A 20,150-nucleotide genomic window follows, 5' to 3' on the forward strand; every position below is an offset into this window, starting at 1 on the left:
TCGTCTTTATAACAATCTTGCAAGGTAGGTCAGTATTCCCATGTTGCAGATAGTGGACTGAATCTGAAAGAGAGAGTGGCTCTCTAGACCACCTAGGGAATTCTTGGTAAGAGAGATATTTGAGTCAGGGTTTCATGATTCATAGGTTAGTCTTAACTTCTGCACTACACCAAAATGATCTGCTAGGGATCCCTAGCCTCCCACCCCCATTCCCAGAATTTCCTGAGAAGAAGAAATCAGCTTACCTATTCAGTCAATATTAAGATTGTAGTGTATGCACCCTTATTCACGCATCTTCAGATACCAGAGCTCAATTTTCAGTCCTAAAGCATGCAAACTAGTATTTTTGAAAATACGTGCTGGACTTGGTTGTCTCTGCCTGAGAGGCAGAAGCTCTTAAACTGGAATAAGTAAGACATATATTTTCTATAGGATTGCCTTTTCTTGGTAAAACTAAGCTTCACCAGCTGGGCTTTGAACAAAAATGGCCAGAGCAAATGCTCCTGGTGCTCCTGACTGCCCGGTTCTTAGGTGTAGGTGCTAGCACTGTTTATACATATTGTCAAGATGACTTCAGAAATACCTGCTTCTATTAGCATCCACCTTGCAGTAATCTGTAGCACTCACTTTGCTTGCATGGTCTGCATTTTTCAAGGTATTCATTTTTGCAAGAAGGAAAGAAGCAGCTGACTCACAATAAGGAAAAAATGTTTACGGATAATTATCTTATTGGGAATGTCTCTTAATTCATCCTCTGTTTTGACAGTAGATGTTTGTGCTTTTAATGCTAGGCAAGCTTGACTGACAATTTCCCCACTTTGTATTTCCTGGAAATAGAAATATGTGTGTACTCTAAATAATTTATAATCTGGCTTGTATGTAGGATTGCAAATAGATTATGTGGCAAACCAATTGTCTAGGATATAGTTTCCTTACTTAAAAGCATAAGTCAACTATATCATATCATTTTACCAGCTCTGGCTCATCCTTTTCAGCCCTTTTTATTTATTCCCAGCATGCACATGTTGCAGTTTGGTCTTATTTCCACCCCCTTCATTTGATGCAGTGAATTTTTCATGCAAAGCAGAACATTAAAATGTTTGTTGATCTGCTGCTGCAGGTATTGCCCGGAAACGTCCAAGAACACCCCTTTCAGATCTGCAGGGAGTGAACACTATCAATGAGAAAAGCCAACGGTGAGTCAGATTGTAACAAGTGAACTTGCTGAAGAAAGAGCTCTCTACATGTTGAAGTATGACTGGTTTGGTTGGTTTTCTTTTCTTTTCCTAATCTGGCATTTTCTTTCCACTCCTTGCCAAAGTAAATAAAATAAGTATTCTTGTTTCTCACATTGCAGGGATACATATGGAGTTGGCTGGAATAGCAGGATGGGTATCCGGCCAAACAGACTCTCCAGCCATGGCAGTTTCCTTGACAAAGATGGGATATTTGTGAATTCGACTAACAGCAAGCTCCTAGAGAGAGCCCATGGCATTCTCATGTTAGTGCATGTTTTTGTCATTGTTCTAAAAGTGAATTGTAGAGTTTGCAAGAATTGTGGGACTGAGACCATATTAACAGAGAGAGACCCTGTTGCACATAGTAACTGTCACCCGAGGGCTACAGGTTTGCCCATTTGAAGACATGAAGGAGACAAGGTGTATCTTACCAGAATTATTAAATCATCTTACATTTATTGTTTGCTACAAACACAAGTGGAGAATAGTGAATCAGTAAAACAGTAGTAGCCCTTGTGCCCTGCAGAGGTCACGAGATGCATTTTAAACATTAAAGAATGATGCTGAATAATAGAAAACTCAGGAAACTGTAAACTGGACAATGAGATATTTATTGTTGCATTTATATACCACCTTTCGTTAAGACAACCCCAAGGCGGTTTACAAAAGTTAAAACATACAATAAAAAGACAATAAAAATATTAAGCTTAAAAATATAAAAACAAACCAAATTAAAAATCTATAAAATACAAGCATAAAAACAATACAACAGGTAAAAACACACAGAAGCAGCAGTAAAAACGATTATGTAAAAGCCTGGATAAAAAGCTGAGTTTTAACAAGCTTTCTAAAACCCATGATGGAGTCTGAGGAGTGAATGGCCACTGGGGGAGCATTCCAAAGTCTGATATAGAGATAGATAACCTGTGAACTATTTTAGGACCCCACCCAATGATCCTAATAAGTTGTGGTTAAACTACTATTGGGAACATGCCGTACAGTGTATTTTCAAACTTTTGCAACAAATTGCATCTATTAAATGTCCCTTTATGCCCATATACCATTTTTTAATAACACAAATACAAGAACTAACTTTATATTTTGGATTGCAAAGAAGTATGTATTATGGAGTTGCATGAGTTTGACAAGAAACTGACTACTTTGTCAATTCAGTACATTTTAAAAACAATTTTTACACATGCACCCCAAAATGCATGTGAGAAGAAATAAGAAGGGACATTGCAAACATATACAACACAGTGTCCCCATCTAGTTTCAGATTCAGGGAAATGTAAAGCAAAGAGAAGATGCAAAACGCTGTTTGTTATATTTATCCTGCCTGCAACCTTGGAGAAGCCACTGCCAGTCTGTGAAGACAATACTGAGCTAGATAGACCAATGGTCTGACTCAGTGTATGGCAGTTTCCTATGTTCCTATGTCTATCAATAGCTTTTAGTACATAATTGCAGCAATGTCCCTGCTTGTTTTGTAACATTATGCTGTGGTCCAGTTTATTCTAGTACCTAACATGAGAAATCCTGTTGTATATCTGCCTTCTTTCCATAAATGTGTTTGCCTGGTTTTTAATACTTCAGCAGGTATGTTTGTAGAGATTTTGTTGCAATGAAATTGGCGATAAGCATGCCATTCCTATTACTTAAATATGATTCTCCTTATGATTTTCTTAGGCGAAACAAAAACTTCAAAGCCAAGCCTAATCTTCCAAAGGTGAGAAAATTCAAGTATTTGAGGTCAAAGCACTACTCGTGTTTGTGAGGACTACTTCACACACACTTTTAAAACACAGAATTCCTTATAAGAAAAGCACGCTAACACAGGGTATTCACCATTGCTTATGAATGCATGTGCATGTATTTCACTGTACATGCAAGTATTGTATTCTTAGCAAAAGATGCTGTACACATTTTTATTTATTTATTTTTATTATTACACTTTTATACCGCCCCAACTTGTTTCTCTGGGCGGTTTTTTGCATTTTTTCTTAGATGGAGGTGGTTATTGGTATATGAAGAACTTGTATGTGAAGCGGCTCTGAGTTAAATATTAACTTATTTACTTCCAAGTGCAAGAGTTTTCATTTTTTTGATGCTTCTAAGTAACAATTTGCTAAAGATCTTGGGAATTGAGTTTCAAGCAAAAAAGCAGGGGGCGAGCTACTCCATCCCTTAAATTAGATAGGTACTCATAGCTTTCACTGAGGAAACGTTGTAGTCAGTTTGCTAGTTGTGTGTGTCTAAAACAAACAGGTACTTCCATTGCCTATTGTCTTAAGGCATTCTGGAAAACCTCATCTTGCCCGTTATTCCTTGAGTAACGTCTAGATTGGGTTGCAGTAATGCATTACTTAGGGCTAGTATGAAGACCAGTCAGAAACAGTTGTTTGGCTCTGCACACTGTTGTCAGAATTAACTGATAGCTATTATGGTGATTATATTCAACCAGTAGTGAAACCTCTTCACTGGCTTTAGGTTTGTTTCCTGAATGTTGTACAATTCAGAGTGCTGGTTTTGGCCTAAATGTGTTGGGTCCATAGTCTCTGAAGAATAGCTTTCTCCTGTATGAGTCCACCTATACACTGAGATAATCTAATCAGGCCATGCTCCAGGTGCCTCCACTTTCATAAGCTGGGTGAGTGAAGGCTATTATCAAGAACAGGGCCTTTTCTGTTACAGCACCCAACTGTTGAATGCTCCCCCAAAATGTATTCACCTGGCCCCTACTTTAATTTTATTGAAAGTGATGTTAATGGTGGTTGCCTGTTAGGTTTCTGCCTCTTTAGTGCCGCCATATTTTGGGTTTGTATATGAATTCTATTTTAATATCTATATATCTATAGTTCTCTAAGGCGTACCCATGGCTAATCCCGTTTGTGGCAGCTCTCATGAGAGTTTGCAAGCAGCTGGTGGGAGTTGCATGAGCTGATGAGGGAGGAGGAGGAGGAGGCGGTGCCAGTGTGAGCCACCAAGGACAGCCAAGCAGGCGGCGAAGATGGTGCCACTGGCTTCCTCGCAAGGATGACATATGCTGGCGGGGAGAGGTTGAGAAGGCGGCAGCCGGGCTCCTCACGAGGATGATGAGAGCTGGTGTGGGGGAGGGAGGTCGAGGAGGCAGCACTGGCACCACTGCAAGCGTCTGAGCAGGCAGCGAAAATGGGCCCACCAGCCTCCTCGCAAGGAGGATGAGAGCTGCCGACGGAAAGGGCAGTGAAGGAGACTGACTGAAGGGATGGGAGGAGAACTGGCTGAGCTCTGAAATGGAGGGGGAGGAAGAAAGAACTAGGGGTGCAGATACTCTGCACCTGGGTCAGCTAGTTGGTTTTAATTTTAGTGGTGTTTGTAAGCCACCATGTACTTCAACTTGATGAAAAAAGGAAAGGTTGAGTCGCTGTCGACTCCTGGCAACCACAGAGCCATGTGGTTTTCTTGGTAGAATATAGGAATGTTTTACCATTGCCTTCTCCCATGCAGTATTAGATGATGCCTTTCAGCACCTTCTTATATCGCTGCTGCCTGATATACACCAGCGGAGATTCGAACCAACAGCCTCCTGCTCTCTAGGCAGGTCGCTGCACATAGAAGGGTGGGGTAAATAAATGTGGCTTTTCTTTATCCTAATTGTCATCTTGTGTTGATTGGGAGGGGAGAGAACAAGGTGCTTGAGGCATGTCCTGTAGCCAGACTATACAATTGACCTTGCATGGATGTATAGCCATATCCAGCACACAAGGTGTTTTCACAACCAAAGTTCACTTCTGCTGCTTTATTTCTACAGCACTTGCTGGAGGTGAAATCATTGAAGCACCTGACAAACCTGACGCTGCATGATCGTATCACAAAGTCTCTTCTCCATCTTCACAAGAAGAAGAAGCCCCCAAGCATCAGTGCACAGTTCCAGGTGATTTGCCAGTGTTTATTTTCGGAAGCTTGATTTTGGGAAATGGGCAATGTGAAAAATGACCCTGATAGACTCTGTATCAAGTGAAATGAAAGAGGAGTAGAAGACTGACTAGTGCAGAGAGGCTACTCAGTTCTGTCTGCTAAGATGTCTTTTCTTAAGTTCCCAGGTTGCTCCTTATCTCTAGGTATCCTATTAACTAGTTTCCGATAATCCTCATCCCTCTGGAGATCTTTATTAAACTTTGCAAACTTTTTAAAAGGCAATTTGCACCAAAGTTGCAGAGTAATACAAACTTGTGGCTCATTGTCACCTTGTGTGTATTAAAAGGAACAAGGAACTTGTTGGCTGAAATATAGACAATGTTATTGAACAACTAACCAAAAAGTATATGTTTGCGACTGATTTGTCCTTGAAAATGGCTTGACCCTGGCTTCACCAGTAGTGGCTAGTGCACTCTGTGGAAGGCAATCCCCCCGCCCCCCAGCACGTAGTCATTGTTTCTTTTGGGAAGCGGAGCCTCCTGTGCCATCATATATAGCCTGAGAGGCCCAGCTTGATCCACTGATGAATTCTTCAGCTCCTGATGGGCCTCTCTGCCTGTATGTATATGAGCTTAGAAAGTGAATTGAGCTAGGACCTATGTTGCATTGAGGAAAGGATTGCTGCAAGTCAAATCATATATATAATCATATAAAGTTTATTTTAAAACTGATGTCGAACCCTGTGAATATGGTTCACTGACTTTTTAGGTTTTGCATAGGCTGTGACATATAACTGTATTCAGACAGCCACATGAGCCTTTGATTCAGTTAATCAAATGAATTTTGTCTGCATGGAATTTTGAACAAGACAATAATTTTGTGACCCTGTATCAGTCACGTACAATATTTTTAAAGAATCAATAGAAACAAGATGTTGCTGGTTTCGTTTCAGCCATACCATGTCTTCTGAACAGCCTTGTAATACTACTTAAATAGTACATGTAATTGTTGAGACACCTAACTGAATATTTTGCTTGTCTCAATAAGTGAAGGTGCATTTTATAGTATACACAATAAACCAGAAGGAGAACTATTGAGATTTGAGTGGATATTCTGTTGTCTTAGGTATGATTCAGTGAAATGTTCTGGAGTGAGATTTCTGGACGAGAACAGACCTGTATAGAAGTAGAATATATCCAATGCACATTAAAGGGGCTTTGTCTAAAAATAGCTGGAGAAATGTTTCATTGCTTAATATAAACTCGGTTAAATTTAATACACTATATTTAGAGTAAAGCTGTGATTTGAATTTAGAGTTACTTTTCTTTCACTGGAGAAGCAACATGCTTAATATATGACTGGAACCTTTTCCAATTAGGATCAGGGATGAGAAATAGCTCTCAATGTTTCTGTTTCACATATCAGGCTCATTCCTTGTGGCTTTGGAATGAGTTGGTGATTGACATCCAGCATATGGAATGTGCCTGGAATCATCGTCCACTCGGTCCCACTGCCATACAGTGTATAGCAGTCATTTTTCATGTCTTTGCATTCTATAAGAGGCAATGTTACCACAATTCCTATTTCACATGTTTTAAATCATAGTTTAAAAGCAGCACCAGTGATAGTTTGGCAAAATGTAACTTGTGTACCCAACAGTAGTTGTTGCAGAACCCAATTCTGTATCTTACTTTCCATGTTAGGCTTCACTTACCAAATTGATGGAGACGCTTGGCCAAGCGGAGCCCTATTTTGTCAAGTGCATTCGCTCTAATGCTGATAAGGTAAGAGCCTCCACAATTTCAACCAACTGGCAACTAAAATCAAACTTTGAGTCTTTATTGTTATCTAGGAGACCATATCAGTCAACCACTTTTGTAAGTTTCATCAAAGGTAACATCTTCCTTTGTGCTCATTGTTCTTTGGGATCAACACTTCAACAATTATCTGTGCCAAACTGTTTTAGATTAACAACATGAATCTGGCTGGCTTACCTGCTTCTCTTCTCTTGCATGGAAAAGTAAAATCTTGTTCCTTAGTTAAAGCTATTTGTCAGTTTAAAGATGCTTGGTCATAATAATCTTGATTTTAATTAAGCATTTATGTTTCAAATAAACATTATGCTGTCTCAGTATAGATGGCATTTACTGCAGATTAGTTTCTTATGATTCAGTACCATGGGCAAAGGTAGTATGTCGAATGTCATTTTAACTACTTTGTATCAAAAGTGTGCTTTGATCAGAAGCGAGCAACGCAAACACCTCTGTTCTCTGATGCCTGTAGTCTAGGACATCTCTCATTGGGTTATCCTTTCCCATGTGCTCCCAGGCAGGATTAATGAAATTCTATTACTAGCCTTAAGAGCCCGGGACGGATAACCCCGCCCAATTCTTTTAGTCCAGCTGTGCTTCTAGGCAGAGATTATTTGTATTGCTCTTGTATTGTTTGTTCTTCTCCTTTTAATTCTTTAATACTATATATTTTCATACCTATTCCTTCATTATTATTCTTAAGCCTATATATATCGTTAAAAAAAACAAACCCAACCTGTCCTCCACTTGTCCGTTACCTCGTTTTTTCTTCTTACTCTGTGTACCCCCTTTTAATGTCTATTGCCTAATGGAGAGACAACAGGCTACTAGATGTATTTTAGTCCCCATGGGGAGAAAGACCTCAGGCTTCCCATTCACTACTAGATTGCCGGGTTCGCCTTTGCCGCCATTAGTGGCCGCGCCTTTAATGGCTGCGCCGCTGAACAAAGCCACCAATACAGGGTATGCCGGATTGGGTCCCCTGCTCCCTGCGGGCAAGGACGCTGAGCCGGGTCCTTCCTTGCTGGCCCACGTGATGAGGAGCTCTACAAGGACCAGGGAGGATTTACAGCAAGATAGCGTGGGCCAGGATCCACTGCAACCTTGCTGCATCCCTGACTTACAGATAACATAGTTCTGATATAACTTGAATAATATAATTATGCCCATCTTGGCTTTTAAATACAGAAATTCATTGTACTGTTAATGAAAAGCTCCTTCCCCCAACACATGAAAATTTTACCAGTGTTGAATGTGAGGAGCAGCACTTAGGGAAAAACAGGTTTATTATCTTTGTTTTAAAGCTGTATTTCTAATCTATTAATTGACATTGCTCCTTTTATCTACTTAAAGTACAACCAATTCATTGGATGCTGTAGTTGTTAGGTTTCTTTGCTGTCACCCTCATTTTGCTCTAATGGAATAGTTCAATTTCCAACATTGTGAGTTCAACAGGGGTTCTTCTTCAGCATGAAGTATAATAAATTATAAAAATGAGTGGCCTATCTAAAACTGGCAAGCTGTAACAGAAGGCAAAGCAATAATGTTCCCATTCTCCGATATCTCTAATATCAGAAGCATACCACAAGCTCCTATGTTCCCTCCACAAATACACTAATTCCCACTTACCCCTTTCCTTTTTTGGAACTATGGTGTGGCATTTTGTCTGCATTGATGTTAAAACTGGAGTAAGCCTTAACCAAAGTTTGCAAACCCATATTGCAAGCTGGTTTGAAGCTAGCGTTGGTTTGTGTTTTTGTAAACCAAACACTGCATCATTGTCAGATCTGAAAAGGGAAGTGAAATTTGCATGTTTCAGAGAGAGAAAGCATGTCTATGGTAAATCTCTGCGAATCCAGAAAAAATGTTTATTTAGATTTGGAGGTAATGCATCTGAGAAGAAATCTGTTCTGAAAAACATTTGCACAACTCCCATTTCTATCAGAAGAACTTGCACACTCATATCAATGGAGTTCTTCTTTTAATGTCTGTTTAAATCATTCATGCAAACCTACTTACTTGAGTGCACTTGCAGTCAGGCTTTAACGACTTGGTCCCTGTATGTTTTGCTTTTTCAGCTTCCCCTGAGATTTAGTGATAACCTGGTGCTTCGGCAGTTACGGTACACAGGAATGCTGGAGACGGTGCACATTCGGCAGTCAGGATACAGCTGCAAATATTCCTTCCAGGTTAGATTATATTCACCAAGTCCTCTGAAAGGTTGCTAACATGCTGATGTCAAGACTCGGGTTGGGGAATGCTTTTTTTGTAAATGTAGTTGAATGCACATCTCATCTCATCTAATATATATAAAAGGTGCTGGAACTAATAATGGAATTGCTGTTTGTTCAGCCACATGCAATCTCAGATTTATGCTTGTAAGCATATAAATCTGCTGGGCATGTTTCTCATTAGCTGCATCTGCCATTTGCTGTGAGGAAAAGTTGTCACAAAGCCAATTTTTAAAAGGCAAAAACAAAACCCCTGTGGGATGTCCATTAATGGCTACTAGTCCTGATAACTAGAGGCTGCCTCCATGTTCAAAAACAGGATACCTCTGAATATCAGTTGCAGAAAAATAACAGCAGGAGATGGGGCATGCCTTCATCTCCTGTTGTGAGGCATTCAAAAACATCTGGTAGCCACTGAGTGAGTGAAACAGGTTACTGGACTAGATGGCCCTTAGGCCTGATCCAGAAAGACTCTTCTTATGTTCTTAGGGATCTTATTGTTGAAGCTTCCTATTTCATTCTTTACTATTACTATTTACTTTTTATTCTTTGTCTATCAAGATACTGTTATGTGAATGGGTTCCTATTAGGTAAGCTAGGCTTTCCATCAGAGGTAACTCAGCACTGCAGATTATTGACCAAAACCACACATTACATTGTAGCTTGGCCCTGCTTTTTTGTGAATTAAATAGCAGCTGCCAATGGGGCTGGGGCTGTTGCAGTCCTTCATTGCAGTCATGCTTCCAAAGTGGCTATTAGCTCCAGCAATTCCAGAAGTATGATCATTGGGTCTATTGGACACTAATGGCAGCTTCAGGAGTAGAACTTGCATTGGGCAAGAAAGGTTTAAATAGCCCCCACACAACACACACCATGTGCCCCAATCCTTTCGTCCTTACCTGCTGTTTTATTTATTTTTTAAACTGAAAAGCCAAAGTATGTGTCCAACTTAATTTGTAGTTTGATTGTAAGGCTACTTGCATACAGTTGTTTTGCCAGGAAAATACTAAATATCATTCCTTTCTATTTTTATTTTCCAGAGATTGTAGTTTTTCTAGAACTATAAATCACCTTTCATGAGAGGAGATTAGACAGGAGTGCCAACTCTTTCTAACTGCCATCTTTACCCTTATATCTTTATTCTAATTATATTCCAGTTCTTATGTTTATAAACTGCTTGATGAGGGTTTTAATATATTAAATAAAGAGATAGACTGCTGTTTTTCAAAATTTTAAAGATGCTTGAGCCCTCTTTGTCATATCTGACAGGCTGATATAAAACTTCAGTCTTGACAAAACTGAAGTTGTATTTCCTGAAAAATCTGTTTTATAAACCACTCTGCTGTTTCATGACTTTCTGTGAGAAATTGTGCAACACATTAAGTTGCAGAATCCCATGTCCATTTACATGGAAATGCTACTGCATATTTTGACATATTTCACTTCATCAGGGAAAAAGGTTAAGTTGGAACGCAGCATCCATGTGGTTTTTTTTTTTTAATTATTTTTTGCTGTTTCACAGAGATCAGCAATCATGAACTGGTCACAGTTTTGAAACTCTTTTGGAAATTTTGCATTCCAGCATAGCACTTTTTATATTGCCTTCATGGGGTGGAAAATACCATTCTCCCCCACTCTACAAAATGCACTTGAAATACTTCTGTGATTCCATTCTTTGTCATGTAGACCAGAAAGCTTTGAATGCAATAGGAATAGAAGTTTTTGAATTTTGTAGTGTCGGCAGTATCAGGTCTTCTAGGGTTTTCGTTTGAATGCATTTCCATAGAACCGTTGACCACTGTAAGCGTCTTCTAATAACCTACAAAATTTGTGCTTATAACAACTGAATGGGGGGGTGTCTAATTTTCCAGGACTTTGTAGACCATTTCCATGTTCTTCTCCCACGAGGCACAATTCCATCTAAGCAAAATATCCAAGATTTCTTCAGGAAAACAAAGACAAGTCCTGAGAATTATCAAGTTGGGAGGACAATGGTAAGATCTGGATCGAGATCCATAAGTATGGGGTTCTGCACCTGCGCAGGAACCACGCGGTAGCAATGCCGCAGCTCGTCAGGGCATCCAAGCCTCCATGCCTACAGCGTGCTATTTGAAGGCGGGTTGGGTGCCATGTTCCTAAGTTTTAAGCTGCAGCTTGTTGTTTCCTGACACAATATTAAAAGGTACTTCCTTGAGATCTCACACATACACACAGTATCACTTATGGGTGCGACTTGCTGCCATAATCGAAGTTGAACTTCCCTTGAGCACAATGTCTGTTAGAGTGAGAAGGACCCATGTGCTGCTTTGGCCATGCCAGACTAGTGTCCCAGATGCTAGGAGGAGACAACCCCCTCCTCAATTCACTTTCAACTATATCTGGATAGCAGGTGGACTCCTCTGCCTCAGATTATCCTGAGATGAAAGTGACCATAACGGGGGCTTATTTTTAAAGCTTTATTTTCAGCATTGTCTTATCCAACTTTACTTGCTGTTCATTTCCCTTCAGATGAGCTAGGTTCAAAAAATGCCATATCTGCAAGCAAATGGTGGGATCATAGGAAGCAGCCTTATACTGCACGGGAGGTATTGCAAAGGATCACTCTATTGCAGAGCTGGATCCATGCCATGCTCTACAGAAGGCACTTCCAGAAAGTGAGACAGACCATTGGCTCATCTAGTTGGGGAGTGTCAGAGTCTGGCAGCAGCTATCCAAGGTTTCAGGCAGAACTGTCTCCCAGCCCTACCTGGAAATGCCAGGGAGTGAACCCAAGACCTTCTGCATGCAACAGATGCTCTACCACTGAGCTATGGGCTCATCCCCCACCCCCACCCCCATGATGTCTCTGAAGAGTGTATTTTAAGTACACTTTGCCTGTGGATAGTACTCAGACTGACGTCTGTGAGAGTCCATAGAGGTAGGCAGAATTGGTTGGTTCCTCCCACCCTCCCAAGTATGTAGACACCTAGAAGTTGGCTGGTGTGTTAAGCAGAAACCATCTGCAAGTGCTCAGCTGTTAAGATTAGTACATCAAAATATTTGTGAAGTGGTATTAATCTGATCTTGAATCAATATAGATTTCTTCTTGCTTTCCATATTGTATGTTTAGGTTTTCATGAAGGAGCAGGAACGGCAGCTTTTACAGGATCTACTGCACCAGGAGGTATTGCAAAGGATCACTCTGTTGCAGAGTTGGTTCCGCACTATGCTCTATAGAAGGCAATATCTGAACATGAGACAGGCAGCTGTGATCATACAGGTGAGTGCAAAGCAGATGCTCTTCATTGACTTAAGACCTTTAGCATGTATGACTTGCCATGCTTCCTATGGAACATACAACCTCAGATTTATACACAGAATAATGACATTGTACACCAGAGGAGTGGGGAAGCTTATTAAGAAGAAACAGACATCTGTCCATATCCTGTTGCAAAAAACTGACCTCCTGTAGCACTGAAATTTAGACTTTCTGCAAGTCTTTTTGCTATTTCCATCCATATCACAAAATACTTGTATGGATCAAGATTTAAAATGTGGCTACACTCTTTAAATCTGTGCACTGCTACCTTGAGCAGCAGTAAAACAAAGCTTTTATAGTGCTTGTGCCTCATACTTGGAAAAACAATGACTATTTAAAATTGATGTTTGAGCGACAGAGTAGAATCTGTGGCTGGATTCCTCACATTTCTGAGGGTTTGGAGAGCTGGTCTTGTGGTAGCAAGCATGACTTGTCCCCTTAGCTAAGCAGGGTCTACCCTGGGTGCATATGAATGGGAGACTTGATGTGCGAACACTGTAAGATATTCCCCTTAGGGGATGGAGCTGCTCTGGGAAGAGCATCTAGATTCCACATTCCTTCTCTGGCATCTTCAAGATAGGGCTGAGAGAGATTCCTGCCTGCAGCCTTGGAGAAGCTGCTGCCAGTCTGTGAAGACAATACTGAGCTAGATAGACCAATGGTCTGACTCAGTATATGGCAACTTCCTACGTTCCTATGTGGTTTGGACAACCAGCGTCCATTAAAGACACATGGTAAAATTAGGTGAAATTAAGGTGGTGTCACTAGATATTAATTTGCCTTTCTTTTAATGGCTCTTTCTTTCAGGAAATCTGTCACAATATGGAGTGCTAGATGATGTTGTTGGTGTCTTTCTTTGTAGAGTTACTGGCGTTGTTATCAAAGAAGGAAACAAGTGGAGGCAGAAGAATCCCTGAATGATTCCATCTTTTTAGGCAAGGCAGCAGTTGTTCTTCAGTCCTGCTGGCGTGGCTATGTAGCAAGGCGAAGGTTCCAGCAAGTGAAGGTGGCAAGCTTTGTTATCCAGAGCTGCTGGCGCGAGTGCTTGAGGCGCAGGCATGCCGCAGCAACTTCCATTCAGGCAAAGTGGCGAAGCTACCACACCAGGAATCTCTACAAGGCCAAGAGGAACAAAGTCATTTTGTTGCAAGCTGCATACAGAGGACACAGAACACGCCTCAGGTAATTCCGGAAACCTTCATGGAAGGACAGATAGGATTCTAAATGAAGAGATACCTTGAGCTATTGGGAGGTGGTTGCTGATAGGGTGTTCTTAATGAAATGAATAGAAATAGCTGCTTACAGCATATCCGGAGTTCCTACTTCAATGAAGATCACTGTTTAACAGAGGTATGAGTGATGTTAAATTCATACAGTCTTCTGTTACTAGCTCAAAATGGCCACACTCTCTTTAATAATTGCTGGCATCCAGACTAGTCATTCATAATTCGCATTGAAAATAGGCTTAACTTCATCGTGATAAACTTGTCTCATTGATTTCAGTGGTGCTTAGCTGTAACTAGTTTGTCTGTCTGCATGCTGCACAGTATCTAACAGAAGATTGCTGGAAACTGGGTGCAGAATTGCCTCTGTTTAACTTAATACCTTAATGTTAACTATAACAATGGTGACGTCTAACCCATTCTGTGATGTATAAGGGAATGGTCCATTCCACGAGTGATGGAATGCAGTGTCTGAGGAACCAGTGGGTCCCACTTGGTTCTGTAGAAGGACAGGAAGCACATACATCCTCATGTATTTAGGATGCAGTATTAAAGGAACTGGTCTGGAAAGGAAGGGGAGGTAATGTAGCAATAAACTAAAAATCTGATATCTTTTTCCCTGCCTCTTTTTTTTCTTTTTTCTTTTTAAGGTATAGGACTTTGAAAGAGCAAAGATCAAGAGAAACACCCTTGCGAAATGGACTAACAGTGAAAGAAGCGGATGGACTGGAGTCAGAGGACAGTTTGGATATTAAGGGTTCAGATCCTTCTGAATGGGAAGATTGTTCATTTGAAGAGAGGGTGAGAGCTGTAGAAGAGCATAAATCGGTGATAGAAAATAGAGTAGGTCAGACTGATCTCTCAGATAATTCTGGGACTTTTAACAATAAACACCACGAGAGAGCAAACAGCCAGAGTGGTGTGAGCATGGAAGAGCAAGTTGTTGTGCGAGAGAGACCCAAGTCACTGGAAGATCTCAACCAAAAAAAAGGTGTGCGGGCAAAACGTGAGAGCCGTCGAATGCGTGAATTAGAACAGGCAATTTTCAGTTTGGAGCTGCTTAAAGTCCGGTCCACTGGTGGAGCATCTCCCTCAGAGGAGCACCAGTGGTCCTCAGAGTTATTGTCTGAAAGCATGCAGTCTCCCCAGGACACTCCAGAGAGTGAAAGCTCTCAGGGAAGCCTTGAGATGCTAAGCCATGAGGATACTCATAAGAGCAAACGGGACCCTATGTTGCCACCGGAGCACAATATCCAGTCTGTTCCCAGAGACCCGTTGCCAGATAGCCCTCAGTCTGATGCTTATCAAGGCATTCCCATCCACGGTGCTGATATAAATAGAAACGTGTCCGAGAGAAAAAGATCTATCTCAGGTTCTGAGTTGCCAGAGTGTCTTTCTACTAAAGAGCGATTGGCCTGCGATTCCCATATTCTCTATAACTTGCACACAAGAGAGCCTCTGATTTCAAGCAGTCTGCCTACTTTTTACTTACCACCACAGGACAGTCTGAAATCAGGACATTCAGTGATGGAGAATAACCTGAGGAACAAATGCATGGATGTAGGGGGCAAATCATCGCTCCTGGATGCCAAGCAGGGTCCTGAATTGGCAAGCTCAGGCCAGGGTAGAGTCTTTCATGAGGAATATCGGCCTTCCTTCAGTGGAGAAGAGGGTCCAGTTTTTCCTCCTCCAGAAGTGCTGCCCTCCGACTCAGTTATCAAGAAGCTAGAGAAACTGAATGTGGAGAAGGAAGAACGCCGGAAACAAAAGCAGCTACAAAATGAGAGAGAGATGATGGAGCAGATTCGGCTGCAAAAGGACATTTTGGGAAAACAACGTAAAGTTTTTGAAGAGCGTGAGAAGCAGGAAAATGAGCAGAATAGGATCAGGGAGTCCTCCCAAGGAGCCTGTCTTAGGTCACCAAAGAGATCAGAGAGGCCTCAGTCTCTCAACACTGTGAATCCACAGGACCAAGAGAGTCTTACAAGTAATACAGAACCCACCTCATCAGTGGATATTAAAGGTCTTACTGTCTTAAATAAAAGAAGCCCACCTGCTCACCGGACAACCCAGAAGGAGAGAACTATCATTATGATCCTGGAGGGAAAGGAAGGTCCGACTCCAATTGTCCAGGAATCTCCTGGAATAGAAAAGCTGAATTCACAAACAGCGGCTGAATCTAAGCAACCGACAAGAAAAGAGCGGTTCAGATTGCCTCGAATTCCGAGCCAAGGCACTGAAAGCACTTCCAGTGAAATCAGAACTGGTTCCATTTTCTTTACTCCAAAGGACAGTCATATGGGCATTAAGTGAGTACCATGTTGCGGTATTATATTTATGACATGTAAAGCCAAACTTCTGCCTGAGCCCTTCTGAAAAGGTTAATAGCCTAAGAGTAAAGGAGGGAGCTTATTTCCCCACCCCCTAATATAACATCCCCTCCCAATGCCACTGTGCATCCAAATGGAATATATGTATACTGTATTTAAGTTGTAAATGCATTTCAGCTGTGACAGAGAAGACACTCTTCTATCTTGATCTCACTTCTGACCAGAAAAGTTGAATTCTGCAACCTGCACAAACTAGATTTGCATACGTTTTCTGTAATGTAGAGTTCTGCTAGTCATGGGGATGGTGAATGAACTGTGTGGAAGGCCAGAATCCTCTACCCCCCTGCCCCTCTGGATTTTGATTTACTTAGTCCTCTTGGTTTCTGAGACTTCACCAAGGCACTGCCCATATCTTTTTGAGAGTGGATGCAGCAAGGAGACCAAGACCATTGTGTGTTATCTGGCAGCACACTGTCAGATTAAAAGAAAAACCTCCCAGCAAAATAATAATAATATTTTTTTTTAAATTCAACCCCTCCTGTGCAAAAATAGTAGCACACTGGTGCCCCCAACTGGCCCCTCTGCCCACTGCATGATTTTATTTATTTAGGAGCTGGTTGGCTCTCTTATACGCTGGGAGGGACATGACGTTCCCAGCATATTATTGGGCAAAGGAGTTCCAAAAGCAGGGAGCTTAAATGCCCTGCTTTTAGAACCCACTTGCCCCCTCATGTAGTAGGAACGGCATGTCCCTCCCTGTGCATGAGGGAGCTAGCTGGCTTCCAAAGCGGGTTACTTTGGGAGCCGACAACCCGCTTTTGGGTCTGACTCAGTGAATTGGCATGGCACATTGGGAAGTGTCCTGCAGCATACTAATGCCCCGTGGCAGTGGCACACTGCTTGGAAAATGCTGAACTAAGAGACTGAGCGATGAAGTCCCTAGCTTGAATCTTGCTCTACCATAAACTCACTAGGTGGCCTTAGGCAAGTTGCTCTTGCTCTCTCAGCCCATTTCAGCACTTGGATATTAATACTGACTTTTTATAGAGTGGCTGTACAGGTTATAATGTAAAGTATGTGGAACACTTTGAACATTTGAATGTGTAGTGTCAAAATGTGAAATTTTTCATTACTACTCCCGAGCCTATCTTGAGGCTTAAAATAAAGCCTTAAAGGCTGTGCCTCAAACTGAATGGCTTCCTTGCAGTCTGGCCCATTCTGCTCAGCGTGTACACTGGCATCTTTTTTAAATTCATGGGTGGGACCTATCTGGTGTATTTTATGGGTTCATATATTCATATGTATTCAGTCAGTGCAGTCCACATACTTTTGAGGTGCAGCAATGCTACAGTGCAAATTTGAAAGCTTCCTTAAAGAAATTTTAGTGAGTCTGCTCCAAAGAAACTTTTTTCCTTATCTCTAGATGTTTGAACGGAATAGTAATGAAAGTACATGAGATTACACTTGTGCTTCCAGGGGAAGAAAAACAAAATAACTTCTCTAGGAGGGAAGTTGTCCATTTAATGTGTTTGCCTATGTAGTTGTCTTCCGACCAGACTCTAGGATCCTGGATGACAGTGTAATGATTCCCTTACCAGACTACTTATCTTGAAATATGTACAAGACCTGTTGTGGGTCATCTGCCAAAACTTCATTTCTGTTTCAGCAAAGAATCTTCAGCACATCAGATTCTTTCAAAAGAAGAGCATAAAAAGCCAGTAAAGGTTCCTGGGCCAAGCAGTGGGGAGGTAAGCAGCAGCCTTTTCCTTGAAACAATCTTTTCTGCTGATTGCCCACCACTTCAGTGAGAGCCACACCAATGTTTTGTCATGAATGCAAGCCTTCAGATAAGCTGTGTTGAACGCAGTCTCACTGTCTGTCTTTACTTGGGGGCGGGGGGCATTATTTTATCAGCCTCCATTGCAATACATATGTTTTTAGTAGCAGCAAAGCAGTGGCAGGATTTAAGGTAGTGCAACACACACGGCAGTGCAAAAATGAAACATTGGCCCAGTTCTCCATGTGGTGGTGGTGGCTCTGTGTCTGAACTGTACCCGTTATATTTGTTGTGTGGAATAGCATTGTATCACATGAGCCCCATCTGCAGTCAGAATTGGTACAGCACAGGTGCAAGTCCACCATCTCAGTGAGAGCTAGGCCAGTGTTTGTTATGGATTTGACCTTTCAGATAAGCTGTGTTGAAGGCATCTCACTGTCTGGTTTTATTCCCCACCCCCATTATTTATCAGCCTCCATTGCAATACATTTCCTTTGTGCTCTCCTTCATTTTTGTTTGCTACCAACTTGAGTTACTTTAAAAATAAAAAATAGCTGTTACATCTGGAAATGAGTTACTTTTAAAATCCTTATGGTTGCATGTTCCCTATCCTCTGGCTGTTTGAAGCTGAATCACCCCCCCTTTTTTGTCTGTTTAAAACATTTTCATGTTATCTGTTTTATCATTTGGTATCAAGCAGGTTGCCAGACCGGCCCATAAAAAGAAGGCCCGCATGGCACGAACACGCTCCGATTTCTTGACTAGAGGTGCTTTTGCGGATTGGGAGGGGGATACGGAGGAAGAGGATTGCGATGACAGTTTTGAATTCCTTCTCTCCCTTGACCAACCTCCTCACCCTGAGTCCGGGTGTGCAGACAGGCTTGGGCACCCCTGTCACAGTGACTCTGAAATGGTAAATTTTCCAACAAGCAGCTATGCGGGAGCATTTCTCAGCTAACCCTTAGCTGTGCTGACACTTTCCACGGCTCTTTCTCCAGCTTGTAAAGGTGTTATAGGTGGGTAACCTCTGAGAACATAGTCGCAAGCACCATCATGTTGAGTCCTGTTTATGATAAACAACACTGAGGACATTTTAGGGGTGTTCTCAATAAGGGTAGCTTCTGAGATATAGAATAGCCATTTCTTTAGCTTTATTTAAAAATGTATATTCTACCGTTCAATTCTGCTACTCCCAACACAAATTAAAACAAACATATAAAACAGTATAACATTTTACTAAAAGCATCAAGGCAGCATACAACAGTAGCAGCATCAAAACAGATCTCACACACACGGCTTGGGGAAACATAAAGGTAATCCACCTGATGCCAGAAAGTGTCAGGCAAACCTCACTGAGAACATTCCACAGATGAGGTGCCACCACTGGAAAGGGCCTTTTAAAATTGTTCCCCACCTCAGTCCTGAAGATGGGGGCACCCAGAGAAGGACCTCAGAAAATTACCTTAGCACTCAGACAACCTTGTGTAGAAGCAGGCAGTCCTTCAGAAATTTGTGCTCCAAGCTTTAAGGCTTTCAAGCTCTGTATTGTATAAATCAAGGGCTGCACAATTTCAGCCCTCCTCCAGATGTTGACCAGCTGCCCCCGTCATCCCCAGTCAATGGCCAACAGTCAGGGATAGTGGGGGCTGTTGGAGTTGTAACCCCCAAACAGCTGGAGGGCTGAATTTGTGCAGCCCTGGTGTTAAATGTTTCTGTTTTATAGCAGGTGTTGGGAAAAATAAAGAAATAAATACAAACCTTCCCATGGTCCATGCTTTTCTCTGCAGAATCATTTCATAGCCTTAGATGAAATGAATAAATGCTTATTGTCAAAACCATTGGTTGTAACAATATTGGCAGTGCGGTAAAATGAAAGCAGAGGAAAGGATGTGGGGATAAAATACAGGACAGTAGTGCATTACATTACATGTAATTTTACATTATAATTCTGACAGCAAATACTTCTACAAATAAAATGTGTTCTAACTTTTAGCAGCCTCTGCAGCAAATGAGGGCCATTTTGTAAGCAATCCAGCCCTATCAGTCAACAGGAGTTCTATCCTCGCTGAGCAGGAAAAAAGGTTTTCCCCCTCCTCTGCAAAAAATTGATGCCAGCAATTCCTGCCTGCTTTCCAAATATAGAATGCATTGAACAAGGGAATGAGAGAGGTTCTTTGCCTACCCCAAATACAGAGTCTGGAATTTAATGGGGTCTTGGCATAGCAGCCCTCTACAACTGTAGATGACATTGTATGCAAACACCATTGAATGTTTCTCTCAGTTTCCTGGAGTTCAGACATTAATTACCCCTCAAGGCAAGGAAGGAGCCATGGAGAGAATCT

At 41.6% G+C, this 20,150-nt stretch overlaps 1 protein-coding gene across 10 annotated transcripts in view; it reads left to right on the forward strand.

Annotated features, from left to right (window-relative positions):
* Positions 1 to 20,150, forward strand: part of MYO9A (myosin IXA) — a 168,766-nt gene that overhangs the window by 106,633 nt on the left and 41,983 nt on the right. For 8 of the 10 annotated variants that reach the window (XM_053271838.1, XM_053271841.1, XM_053271845.1 and 5 more), the window contains 12 exons: positions 1,121 to 1,196; positions 1,358 to 1,501; positions 2,928 to 2,967; positions 5,032 to 5,154; positions 6,842 to 6,922; positions 9,028 to 9,138; positions 11,052 to 11,174; positions 12,290 to 12,439; positions 13,341 to 13,660; positions 14,352 to 16,010; positions 17,698 to 17,779; positions 18,506 to 18,721. In XM_053271838.1, coding sequence (XP_053127813.1) covers positions 1,121 to 1,196; positions 1,358 to 1,501; positions 2,928 to 2,967; positions 5,032 to 5,154; positions 6,842 to 6,922; positions 9,028 to 9,138; positions 11,052 to 11,174; positions 12,290 to 12,439; positions 13,341 to 13,660; positions 14,352 to 16,010; positions 17,698 to 17,779; positions 18,506 to 18,721 — 3,125 coding nt within the window. The remainder of the gene's footprint in view (positions 1 to 1,120; positions 1,197 to 1,357; positions 1,502 to 2,927; positions 2,968 to 5,031; positions 5,155 to 6,841; positions 6,923 to 9,027; positions 9,139 to 11,051; positions 11,175 to 12,289; positions 12,440 to 13,340; positions 13,661 to 14,351; positions 16,011 to 17,697; positions 17,780 to 18,505; positions 18,722 to 20,150) is intronic. The other 2 variants (XM_053271840.1, XM_053271847.1) reach the window with 2 other exon arrangements.

The sequence above is a fragment of the Hemicordylus capensis genome, chromosome 10 (assembly GCF_027244095.1).
Source record: "Hemicordylus capensis ecotype Gifberg chromosome 10, rHemCap1.1.pri, whole genome shotgun sequence".
Lineage (NCBI taxonomy): Eukaryota > Metazoa > Chordata > Lepidosauria > Squamata > Cordylidae > Hemicordylus > Hemicordylus capensis.